Source organism: Myxocyprinus asiaticus, chromosome 36 (assembly GCF_019703515.2).
Source record: "Myxocyprinus asiaticus isolate MX2 ecotype Aquarium Trade chromosome 36, UBuf_Myxa_2, whole genome shotgun sequence".
Lineage (NCBI taxonomy): Eukaryota > Metazoa > Chordata > Actinopteri > Cypriniformes > Catostomidae > Myxocyprinus > Myxocyprinus asiaticus.
The window spans coordinates 11554998-11567687 of NC_059379.1; the positions used below are offsets into that span (position 1 = coordinate 11554998).

Consider the following 12690-nt stretch of genomic DNA (forward strand, 5'->3'; position numbering starts at 1 on the left):
TTCCGCTCCCGCAAGGGGCACTGTTGTGAAATATTCAAACTTTGAGCATGTCTGCGATTCATTCAATGTGTGTTTATAAGTAGTGGAGAATGTGTGTTTGTGTATTGTGTGTGTGAGTGTGTGAGTATGGCAGACTGAACATTATTTTTTATTTTTTGAAGTCAACACGAAACAGCATTCGCAGCCTATTTTACTTCCCTAATGTGACAGATTTCAGAGTGAAATGTAGGGTGGACGACTTGATTACACCCATTATGAATTGATTGGATCGTGAAAAGTAAGTATCCCATACCGAAATGGAGCCAAATCTGAATGAGTGTTTGCTAAAACAATGTCTAACTAGCTATTCGGCTTTTGGTGAAAGATTGAAGACAGACATTTTCACTTTGGAATAATGTGCAAACAATTAATTATTCACAATAAGACCAATAACATGTATTAAGAACACAAATAGGGTCAATTTTTATTTCATTTGGACTAGGGATGTTAATGATTGATCGAAAATGTATTAACTGTTGTTAATAAGTTGATCGATTAAGCTTATCAATCGTCGATTAATTAATTTCAGGATAAATGTGTTCAGCATACGTTGATAAGGTTGTCTATACAGTCACCCGCCGCTAGAGGGTGCTTGCAAGCTGCATGTTATTATCCAGTTCACAGAAAAAGACGCACAAATGCGAGATGAAGCGGGCTCAATGTAGACAGTGTTGGAAGCGTTTCTCTTTAAATTAACATGAATGTTTTCTGCAAACACTGTGATAGTGTGTTAAGGTACATGGCAACAAGCACTGTTGATCTCCTTGTTTCATCTCAACCTACAATTACATCAGCTATCGGCGGGAAAGCACAAAGGTACATTCAGCTGACATCTCACCATCGTCACCTTAGAAACGGTATGTTAAGTACTATGTTTACGTAGCGTGTTTTGATTTGACTTAATTTCAAATAAAAAATTAGGTCCAAAGGTCCGAAATATCCAATGATACACAACGTGAATAAATATATGTGATACATAAGTGATTTTTGCAATTTTAACGTTAACGATTAATCGATTAATTGATCGTTAATTTCCACGACGATCAATTATGAAAATATCTGAAAACTGACATCCCTAATTTGGACTAAAATAGAGAATTAAACATGGCTGTTTAAATTTGGTTTGGATTGAGAATCAACAACAAAGTCACCAGAATTTTTTTTTTTTTTAATTCCTAAACCACCCATCTTACCTTTCTTGAGTGGAGCCAAGACTTTCGATCTCATTCGTCACCTTTGCTATCTCATCCTTTAGCCGCTGTAAAAAAAGAAAAAGAAAAAAACAATTGGAGAAAAGGAATTTTTTTTTTTATGAGTTTACCAAAAGGACAACTGAGGGTGGGACTCCCCTCTACTGTCCTTCTCAAAGTCAGCCTGTCACATGGAGTGATGGAGAGCCATGACTAATAAAATTAACAGAGGATCACAAATATCAAATATGATTATTAACAGTATGAAACATTCAGTCATGGCACAGTGTGGCACCTGCATGAGATATCAAGATGAAGTAGCATGCATTTGGGGGAGAGAGGGGGAAGGAACGAGGACGGGACACAAAGAGAGAAAGAGTCAAAGAACAAGTGTACATTGGTGGGTGTGTCTATGCATGAAAAAAGAAATTCAAAGTGATTTCAATAGAGAATTACTAAGAAATGCTTTCATCTTGATAATTGTGCGCTACTGATACTGTTGTGAACCATTTATAATTTTTTAATAATTATAATTTTTGGGTGAACTACTCCTTTAAGGACTAGAGAACTAGAGCAAAGAGATTAGAAAAAGAGCAAAGCAAAGACAAAATGCTGCAATCCGCTGATCTGAAAGCTGTCAATACAGTCCAGAGTCAAAATTAGTTCAATACTTTATGTATTTGGTGTAAAAAAAAAAAAAAAAAATTTTACATTTAAGTTTAAATGAGCGTTTTCATTAGCATATTAGGTTTGGTTGTTTTATCAGAATTTGTATTTGAAAATCGTTACTAGTATTGGTCTTGACTACTGAAATGTTGGTATCTTGACAACCATAATATGATGTGTGACAGTGAGAATGTGTGTATTTTAATGTTGAGTGTATAAGTAAAATGCATACATTCACATTTATATACAGGTGTCAATATACATACCACTTACTAATGCATTCAGCGTTTTCGATACAGGTGAGCAAAACGTGAGCAAATGAGAGCAAGTGAGTGAGTGGTAGTTCTATTACTGTGAACTTATTTTTTTTGGTCTACATAAAGTGAACTATATTTAACAATCTGCACGCAAGACTGCTTGCAGCCTGCTATGCAACTGTGTGTACTGCAAGTGTGTATAGTCGTCATGTGTGTGTCATAACAATCCTCCCTGCAATCCATCATCCTGAAGAAGCTCAGGCACAGATCGATACGACTCACATTACCAATCTACAAAGGATATGCGCGCATGCACGGACACACACACTTTTGAAGCTATGTCACCTGGAAAGGTCAAATACGTACCCTTTTAACACCTGACCTCCTCTGCTATATGTTTTCCCTGTGTGTCCATGACCCAGATGCCTCACTACAGGATTGCAGTGCAGCCGTAAAAGCCTGACCCGAACAAGTTCTCTCAGTGCTCTATAAAGCAGTGCGTTAAAGAGATCAATATGTTATAGAGAGGCTAATCCCTGAGGTCTGTATAGACCTGACGGGCTGCTTATACCAGTGCATAACGATAAGCAGAAGAGTCAGAGAAAATGTGGATGAGAAATCCATGCTATTTACCCTGGCATACACACATCCATGTGGCGGTGCTTCATAATATCGATCTTATAAATGAAACTCTTACATTAATGCATGTAAGCTGAAATGTGTACCAGACTTTATGCTGATCGTCAAAAGTCTAGCTATGTGAAACCAATCGTTGCAAGATGAAATGAGGAATGAGTGGAAGCCAGTCCAGTCAAGCCGACTCAAGAATTTCACAGAATTCCCCTCTGAGAAGGGGAAGTTGGCTGTGAAAGACTGATGTCTGCTGGAATAAAGTGGTCAAGATAATGATGTTCTATCTGAGCATTGCTAGGCAATACCTGCCTCATAAAGGTAACATGTAAACAAATGCTACAAGTTTTCAGCCCACACTTTTCTATTTGTTTTATCCTTATGCAATATATCTTAATGTCTTCCTTTGTCTCCTGGCAACAGACAGAATTTCCCAGTCAGAAAGAGAGGGAACCAGAAGTGTCCAGCAGGGCTCTAAAGAGACTGATTGGTTGAGCTTGACAGTTCAGTCATTATAATCGGGCACTTTGTCTCCATTAGTCAAAAATAACATGAGAAAACAACCATCGCCCCACCAGTATCAAAACGGGTACATGGAGTTAATGTTTAGTACCGTTTATGAAATGTATACCTAATTATCACTTCCCATTTCCACAGAATAGATGAACCAATTTCCTTAAGATCACCAGAAAAAAAAAAAATATGTACAAAATATTCAAATAACAATTGCAAATGATAGATAAACAGAATATAATTCAACCGAATAGCACACAAACGGCAGTTTCTTAAATATTTTTTTAATAATTTTACTTCAATGTTTATCTGTTCTAGAAATTCTACAACTTTAAAACTTTGTTAATTTCCAGGTTTAAATTATATTTTGAATCACATATTTTCAATGTGGTAAATGTATACCTAATTATCACTTACTATTTCCTCAGTATTGATGAACCAATTTCAAGATCACCATGGCTTTAACTGAGCCAAACTGTATTATATAAATAAAATTGTAATGTACAATCCATTCAAATAAAAATGATAAACAGAACATAATTAAACCGAATAGCACATTATATCAGCATTATTTGCAAAGAAAGTGGGTGTAAATTAGAGGTGGGTAAAAATATTCTTTTCCCAATGCATCGCGATCTTCATTTGAACAATCTCGATATCGATCCTTAAATCCCAAGATCGATCTTTCACTCAATGCGCAACCCTCCACTACAATGAGAAGAAATCACTCGCATTTGCAACCAAATTTCACGCTATGCGACTTAAGTGAATATATAGGCCATATATATATTTACATTTCACTCACCAGTAATTGTGTAGTTTAGTCGTGGTGTTCAGCAGCGAGATCCTATCACAGCATGTTGAGAGTAAATGTTCCGTGTAATTTGTGTTCAAGGACGAAATCCACGTAACCCATTTGTCATTGAATACCGTCTCTTTTAATACCCTTTCTGTTCTTTACAGTCAGTTGTTGATCAAACAAAATAAAAAAAACATTTAATTCCAACCATGCATCACACAGATGATGTAAAGCCATTTGAGTCCTCTCTAGTTAACATGCGCTCATTTAAAGAAATGACGGTAAGACTGTACCGTTTTTAGCACGTATTCAACAAATCAATGTAAATACTTGTAAAATAGTACAATAAATATGTAACAAAAATAATATATGAAATATAATATCTTATTTATTGATTGAATAAATTTGTTCATTTTTAAAAAGCCAAAATGTGACCAAAATGACGAAAAAGTAATAAAATCTAATTAATAAAATGTATATTTTCCTAATGAACCTAGTTAAAAGGTCCCCTGTATAATTAACAGCATTGGCTGGGAGATTATTTATTTTTTTATATGTAAGCAAAATATATAAAACAACTGAAATAATCCCAAATGAATCTGAATCGAATCGAGAGCTTGTGAATCGGAATCGAATCAGGAAATCTGTATCAATACCCAGTCCTAGTATAAATGCTTTAATATTTTACTCCTTTCTAAGGACAGACTGATACATTTGCCAGGTCTAATAATTGGTTGATATTCGGCCGTTTTGAGATCATTAATGGGCCAGGCAGCAAGCCGATATACAGACTGACACTTTGAACTTCAGACGGCTCCTTTTCTGTTTTCCCAAATTTTAGTGAATTTTGAGTAAATATTCTGTAAAATAGAATTTCATTCAACATTAAGCTATTTGATCTATTTATTGCATTACACTGGCCATTCTGCTCTTCAGTTACTGAAATTAGCCACTGAAAACCCATATCGGTCAACTTCATTCCTAAACAGTCTGTATTTCCCAGAACTCTGTGGCTGCAAATGCCAGACATTTGCGCCAATATTTCATACTTTCAGATCAGTGACCTCACTAACTCACTGAATAACTATCTAAAGATCAACTAATGGTCCAGAGACGTTCTTTCACACACAAAGCATCCATCAGCTCCAACTAACCCTATTTGGAATGACAGCGGTGATGGTATCATCGATAACTGAGCAAGGTCTGCAATTATTATAGTGAAACTCAGAGAAGCACTCTGGGAAATGACAGATGTTTACTTATACATGAGAGTTAAAGTTCTGTCTAGTCTCTTGTACTTGAAAGGAATAACATTACTGCATAGCTGACCTGTTTCAGGTCAGACTATGAGTTGCTGTGTATGAATATGTATGCTGACAGTGGGGTCCATAGGTCTGAGACCACAACATAAATTGCTTTCTATTTTTCATCACAAATTCTTTAATATTATCAGCATAATTAATTTTTCATTTATGACAGCATGCACTCTAGCTGGCAGTTTGTGCAAAACATGATGATTCATGTTATCCCAGCATGATCTGAGGCTGTTTCAAAGAGCATCTTGTGTGCTTCAATTGAAGCAAATAAATCTGATCTTTTGTGAAAAGGGTTTGCTTATTTGATTAGTGACCTAGAAATAGTGCAGATCCTTAAATATTTTGCAATAATTTTACATCATGACGTTTATTTGTTTCTAATTTTTCGAAATTCTAAAACGTTTTTTTTTTCCAGGTTTAAATTAGATTTTGAATCACAGATTTTCAATGTGGTCTCAGATTTGAGCCCACTGTATTCTGTACAAAAACAGCAATGGCAATTCGAGAAATGCTAATCTGACTACTTTGTAGGCCTTCTAAAGACCTCTTCTAGTTTTCTCTCTCTAATTAAACTTGACACCATTTAAACACTATAAGATTCTATATAATGCACACAATAAAACAAATTCCAACCAACAAAACCCATCTTCAGTCTGACCCATTATTAGATACTTTAAAACTTAACTGCTGTCAATGGCTGTAAATGACAGCACAGCAATAACGATTACATAATTTTGTGGAGAAATCACTGCGTTTTTAGTATATAATGGCATTTATGATAAAGACATTTAGCCTATTCAAAGTGCGCAAGTCACAGCAATATTATTAATATTTGGTGAAGAAAAACACTTAATATCCGTAAAGTTGTTTATTAAAAAAGGTGATACAAAGGCAAAGATGCTGCGACACATTTTATTAGAGATATAAGAGAACTCACATGAGATTAAATGCAAATGCAAAAAAATAAAGCAATATGGAATACATTATGAAGACAATCCACATAAGATCAGAGAGTTTTTTAAAGGGCATGCAAAGATGCAGCAATATCATTTATATGTTAACAGAACCCATATGAGAAAAACTGTTTATATTTTTAAAACATCTGATGCAAATGAAATACACATCCTCACTGCTGGATCAGGATTTCTTTCTAGAGTTCCTTCAGCCTTAAATGTTGGAGGTCATAACAGCTTTCTGTGCTTTAGCGCCACCAGTTGCAATGGTTTTGGTGACTGCAGTGGCTCCTGACACGTGTTCCAAAGCTTATCATTTATTGGTCACGTCATTTTAGCGGCAGGCAAAGAAAAAACAACTCGACACACTCACCATAAAAAATAAAATAAAAAAAAACACAGCTGTCACCGCACGACTCGGCACAAATATTCGCTCCAGGTGAGAATGGCTTATTAGGAATCTATTGTTTCGATTCAAAATGTTACATCGCGGTGAGGATTTACGTTTTGTGTAAAAAGGCCTTATGAGGGTCTAGAGACGGTGGTCTGCATAAACGAGCTGATCCGATCAGTTCTCTCTGATCATGACCTAAGTACCCACCCATCACATCTTCCATTCATATGAAGGAGAGACAGAGGTTTTATAATGCTCCAGTTGACTTATCTTCTACTGTCTGTCAGCAAGACAAAGAGAAATTCTTCTCCTGTCTGTCTCTCCATATATACAGAGTGTAAGACAAAGAGTATTCCTCGGTTTTGCTGCCACTAAGTTCTTTAAAATGGTCCTGCAGTGTGACCAGCAACAACAGAATGAGTCAAAGACCACTACTGTACTGGCTAGCAAAATATAAACAAATTAATTTGGCAAATACTTGAAAACCCAAGATTAACGTTTTACTTTTAAGTTTACCTCAGTTTTGGTTATATAAAATCAATATTTTCACAATGTTCCAAGTTTGAAGGTTCCTTGAATAATTTACAGCAGGGGTATTCAATTAAAGTTCCAAGAGGTCCGGTCTCTACATTTCCTTCCCAGCAAAGGTCCGGATAATATTATGTAGCTTGCATAGTGTCAGTAGTCATATGGCTAGGAAAAGATATATCTTTTTTGAATAGTTTTTATAACTTGCCATGTTTGCAGCAATAGTACTTTGTAAAAATAAATAAATAAATTCCTAAACAGTCAAAATAGTCTCTTCAAATCAGGGCAGGGATAAGGAAATTGGGGGCCCAGACACAGCCAAAGTAGTGGGGTCTGAGGGATCTTCTACCAAAAGATTAAACTATTTCATCAAGACTTCATCAGTCAAGGATATTTGGATATGAATATTAACCCTTTCATACGTACTGTCACACGTCACAGTTAATAACTGGGCCCCACAGAGTAGCGTCTCACATATGTGTTTCTGCAACAGCCAGTTACGTTACAAGCTGCCACATTCAAATTGGATTTCGCGCCGACACAGGCTGCGCTGGTCAAGCATCTGTTATTTATATTCGCTCAAACAATTGCTCAAAATCTTTTAAACCACAGAATAAGTTTATTTTATATATATATATATATATATATATATATATATATATATATATATATATACACACACACACACACACACACACACACACACACACCCACATACATACAGTTGAAGTATGTATGTGTGTATATGTATGCTGGGCAGCGCAAATGAAGCGAATGACGCGACTCGAACAAGCAAAATCGCTTCATTGGCGTGTTCGCACAAGTTGAAATTTTTCAACTCGAGCTAGAAATTCGCATGACGCATTGTCGCAAAAGCCTATCAGCATTGAGATTGTCCAGATGTCACTGACGTACTGACGTAGTACGTACTGACGTAGTAGCAGAAGAAATCTGGAAAAATGGATGAAATAATTGTTGTAGCATTGTGTTGGCACCCGGAATTGTATGACACAACGTCATACATGTACAGAGACCGGACGAAGCGGCAATCATCCAGACACAGTTCCTGGAGAAGCCGGTGAAATTCACCGAGCTGTATGCGCCTCCGGATGATATCATGCACCCAAATGGTTTTCTGATGTATCTGGGACTTCCACAACAGATACAGAGCAGCAATCGTTGTGATATCGGCCATGGTTGATGGCGGAAAGATAAGTTGTCGTAGAAGCCCCTCCTCCTGTCCTTTTCCGGAAGAGAAGGGGGAATACTCGCGGGTTCGTGTTAAACTCGTGGTTTTAAAATAATCCAGCGGTCAAACTCGCGCAAGCAATGCGAGATGAAAATTTTCTTTGCGTTGTATGTGAACACACCATTAGGTTGAAATCATTAAAACTCATTTTTTCCAGGGGCTGGCTACCACCCCTGGAGTTTGCTATCCCAGGGCATGCTGAGTGACTCCAGCCAGGTCTCCTAAGCAACCAAATTGGCCCGGCTGCTAGGGAGGGTAGAGTCACATGGGGTAACCTCCTCGTGGTCGCTATAATGTGGTTCATTCTCGGTGGGGCGCGTGGTGAGTTGAGCGTGGTTGCTTCGGTGGATGGCGTGAAGCCTCCACATGCGCTATGTCTCCGTGGCAACGCGCTCAACAAGCCACATGATAAGATGCGCGGGTTGACGGTCTCAGACGTGGAGGCAACAGGGATTCGTCCTCTGCCACCCGGACTGAGGCGATTCACTACGCGACCATGAGGACTTAAAAAGCACATTGGGAACTGGGCATTCCAAATTGGAAGAAAAAGGGGGAGAAAAAAAAAATCAACAAAAAAATTAATCAAATGTTTAAAGACAGATTGTTTCACTTTTAATTGACTATATCACAATTCCAGTGGGTCAGACATTTACATACACTAAGTTAACTGTGCCTTTAAGCAGCTTGGAAAATTCCAGAAAATCATGTCAAGCTTTAAGACAATTACCCAATTAGCTTCTGATAGGCTAATTGGGGTCAATTGGAGGTGTACCTGTGGATGTATTTTAAGGCCTACTTTCAAACTCAGTGACTCTTTGCTTGACATCATGGGAATATTCAAAGAAATAAGCCAAGACCTCAATTTCCAAACACCTGAAGGTAACACGTTCATCTGTACAAACAATAGTACGCAAGTATAAACACCATGGGACCACACAGCCGCATTCTGTCTCCTAGAGATGAACGTAGTTTGGTGCGAAAAGTGCAAATCAATCCCAGAATTTCAGCAAAGGACCTTGTGAAGATGCTGGAGGAAACAGTTAGACAAGTATCTATATCCACAGTAAAACGAGTCCTATATTGACATAACCTGAAAGGCTGCTCATCACGGAAGAAGCCACTGCTCCAAAACCACCATAAAAAAGCCAGACTACAGTTTACAAGTACACATGGGGACAAAGAACTTACTCTTTGGAGAAATGTCCTCTGGTCTGATAAACAAAAATTGGCCATAATGACCATCATTATGTTTGGAGTTAAAAGGGTGAGGCTTGCATGCCGAAGAACACCATCCCAACTGTGAAGCATGGGGGTGGCAGCATCATGTTGTGATGTTGTGGGGGTGCTTTGCTGCAGAAGGGACTGGTGCACTTCACAAAATAGATGACATCATGAGGAAGGAAAATGATGTGGATATATTGAAGCAACATCTCAAGGCATCAGCCAGAAAGTTAAAGCTCGGTCACATATGGGTCTTCCAAATGGACAATGACCCAAAGCATACCTCCAAAGTTGTGGCAAAATGGCTTAAGGACAACAAAGTCAAGGTATTGGAGTGGCCATCACAAAGCCCTGACCTCAATCAGATAGAAAATTTGTGGGCAGAACTGAAAGTGCATGTGTGAGCAAGGAGGCCTACAAACCTGACTCAGTTACACCAGTTCTGTCTGGAGGAATGGGCCAAAATTCCAGCAACTTATTGCGAGAAGCTTGTGGAAGGCTACCCAAAACGTTTGACCCAAGTTAAATAATTTAAAGGCAATGCTACCAAATAATAATAATAACAACGTGTACACTGCCATTCAAAAGTTTGGGGTCACTTGGCTGAAATGTTTCTCATGATCTTAAAAACCTTTTGATTTGAAGGCGTATGCTTAAATGTTTGAAATTAGTTTTGTAGACAAAAATATAATTGTGCCAACATATTAATTTATTTCATCACAAAACTAACATTTTATTAAAAAAAATAAAACATTTTTGAAATGGATGACTTGGACTGAATAATAAAGAAAATCAGCTAATAAGTGCCCAGTATTGATGGGAACTCCTTCAATACTGTTTAAAAAGCATCCCAGGGTGATACCTCAAGAAGCTGGTTGAGAAAATGTCAAGAGTATGTTTCTGCAAGTTCTATGCAAAGGGTGGCTACTTTGAAGATGCTAAAATATAACACAGTTTTGATTTATTTTGGAATTTTTTAGTCACAACACAATTCCTATAGTTCCATTTCTGTTGTTCCATAGTTTTGATGACTTCAGTATTATCCTTAAATGTGAAAACTAATAATAATAAAGAATGAGTAAGTGACCCTAAACTTTTGACCGGTAGTGTATGTAAACTACTGACCCACTGGGAATGTGATGAAAGAAATAAAAGCTGAAATAAATCATTCTCTCTACTATTAATTCTGACATTTCACATTCTTAAAATAATGATTCTAACTGACCTAAGACAGGGAATGTTTTCTACGATTAAATGTCAGGAAATGTGAAAACTAAGTTTAAATGTATTTGGCTAAGGTGTTATGTAAACTTCTGACTTCAACTGTACATACAACTCCTCACCAAAGTACCACGATAAAAAGTTTACAGCTCTTACAAGCACAGTCAATACATCAAACGCAATCTTCCTCCTATGCGAGCTGCCATTTGTTTACAATAGTAGCGGCTGTCATTAGTCAAACAAACAGCTACTCAAAGAATCTTTTCAAGCACATAATATGTTTATTTAATATAACAAACAGCCAGATTGTCACCAATGTACCACGATAACAGTTAACAGCTTGTATATGCACAGCCATCATATAAACGCAAACTTCCCATGCACGGAGCCACATCTGCTGATTAGGTGCAGCTGTGGTATTCATTAACAAAAACAGCAACTCAAACTGTCTTTTCAGGCATATAATAAATTTGTTTTCTGAAAGAGACTTAAATTATCACAAAAGCACTACGACAACTGTTGAAAACATGCTGATTGAGCGCAATTATCCATGAACGCAACCAAGTCCGTTTACATTAGCGCTTGTCACACACACACAGCCTGAGAAGTCAAACACTGCATACAGGCAAACTGGACTGCTGATATTATTTGTTCTTATGTTTTTTACAGCTATAAAAACTATATAAATAAAACAAACAGTACAGCAGACATAACCCATTTGTTCACATGTTTCCTATATTATATACAGTTTTTTAAATTTTTTTTTTTACAAGAAATAAAAAATAAAAAAACATACAAAAATAAATACTCGTCAACACTCTGCTGTGTAAAGGGCTCTACCGGCTGTGCAATATCAAGTGCAAAATAACTCACTCCAGGGGACACTGTAGAGGAATTTAGACCCTACTCATGAAAAGGAGATAAGATCAACAGGTCATTTTAAAGCTAAATGACAGCAGTCCAGTTTTTGTGTTTAAATATTTTTACATTCAGAATATGTATGGGACATAGGAGACTATTTGACAGCTAAAAAAATACTGTATGGGGGTTCAAGGGTGTCCCCTGAGAGAAAATTTATACAAATGTAAAAGTCTGAATGGACCATTTTTATATTTTCCTTAAAGTGAAAATCTACTAACATCAACTAAACAATATAGGTACATAACAACAGTGAAGCATTAAAATACTGTTTGCTTGGGCCTAATTTAATTATAAATAGGCTTTCCTTGCCATCCATGCCATGAGGGCATCTCTGATTCATTTTCACAAAATTAGAACAAAAATCTGTTTATTATGAAAGTCTCATAACATGCTCATTAATAAAGCTAAATTTAGGGAAAATATAGTCTAAAGTTATAGTCTAAAGGCACCACGTTAACTTGTCCTGACACAAACCTGGCTTACAGTAGTTGAACCATCTGATTCACATATCAGACAGATGAAGATTTCATTTTGCTTCATTTTTGTTTTCTGCAGCGTGTTTAAGTTTAAAATGCCAGAATCTAAAGCAGTATCTCCGCTACTGTTGTTAAAATAACCGCGCATGCAACTCTACATACAGTAAATCAGGCTTTATGCAGCACCTCATGTTTATAGCGGGGAAAGAGGCAACGCGCGTGAAGCGGGAATAAAGCACGTTCAGTGCTAGGGAATAAAGCACCTAGAACTGAACGTGCTTATTCCCGCTCTAGATACATTTTTCTCTCTAGCGCTG

At 37.1% G+C, this 12690-nt stretch overlaps 1 protein-coding gene across 6 annotated transcripts in view; it reads right to left on the reverse strand.

Moving 5' to 3' along the window:
* LOC127427449 (cytohesin-1-like) overlaps positions 1-12690 on the reverse strand; it is a 108217-nt gene that overhangs the window by 19176 nt on the left and 76351 nt on the right. For all 6 annotated transcript variants that reach the window (XM_051675063.1, XM_051675062.1, XM_051675064.1 and 3 more), the window contains one exon: positions 1233-1297. In XM_051675063.1, coding sequence (XP_051531023.1) covers positions 1233-1297 — 65 coding nt within the window. The remainder of the gene's footprint in view (positions 1-1232; positions 1298-12690) is intronic.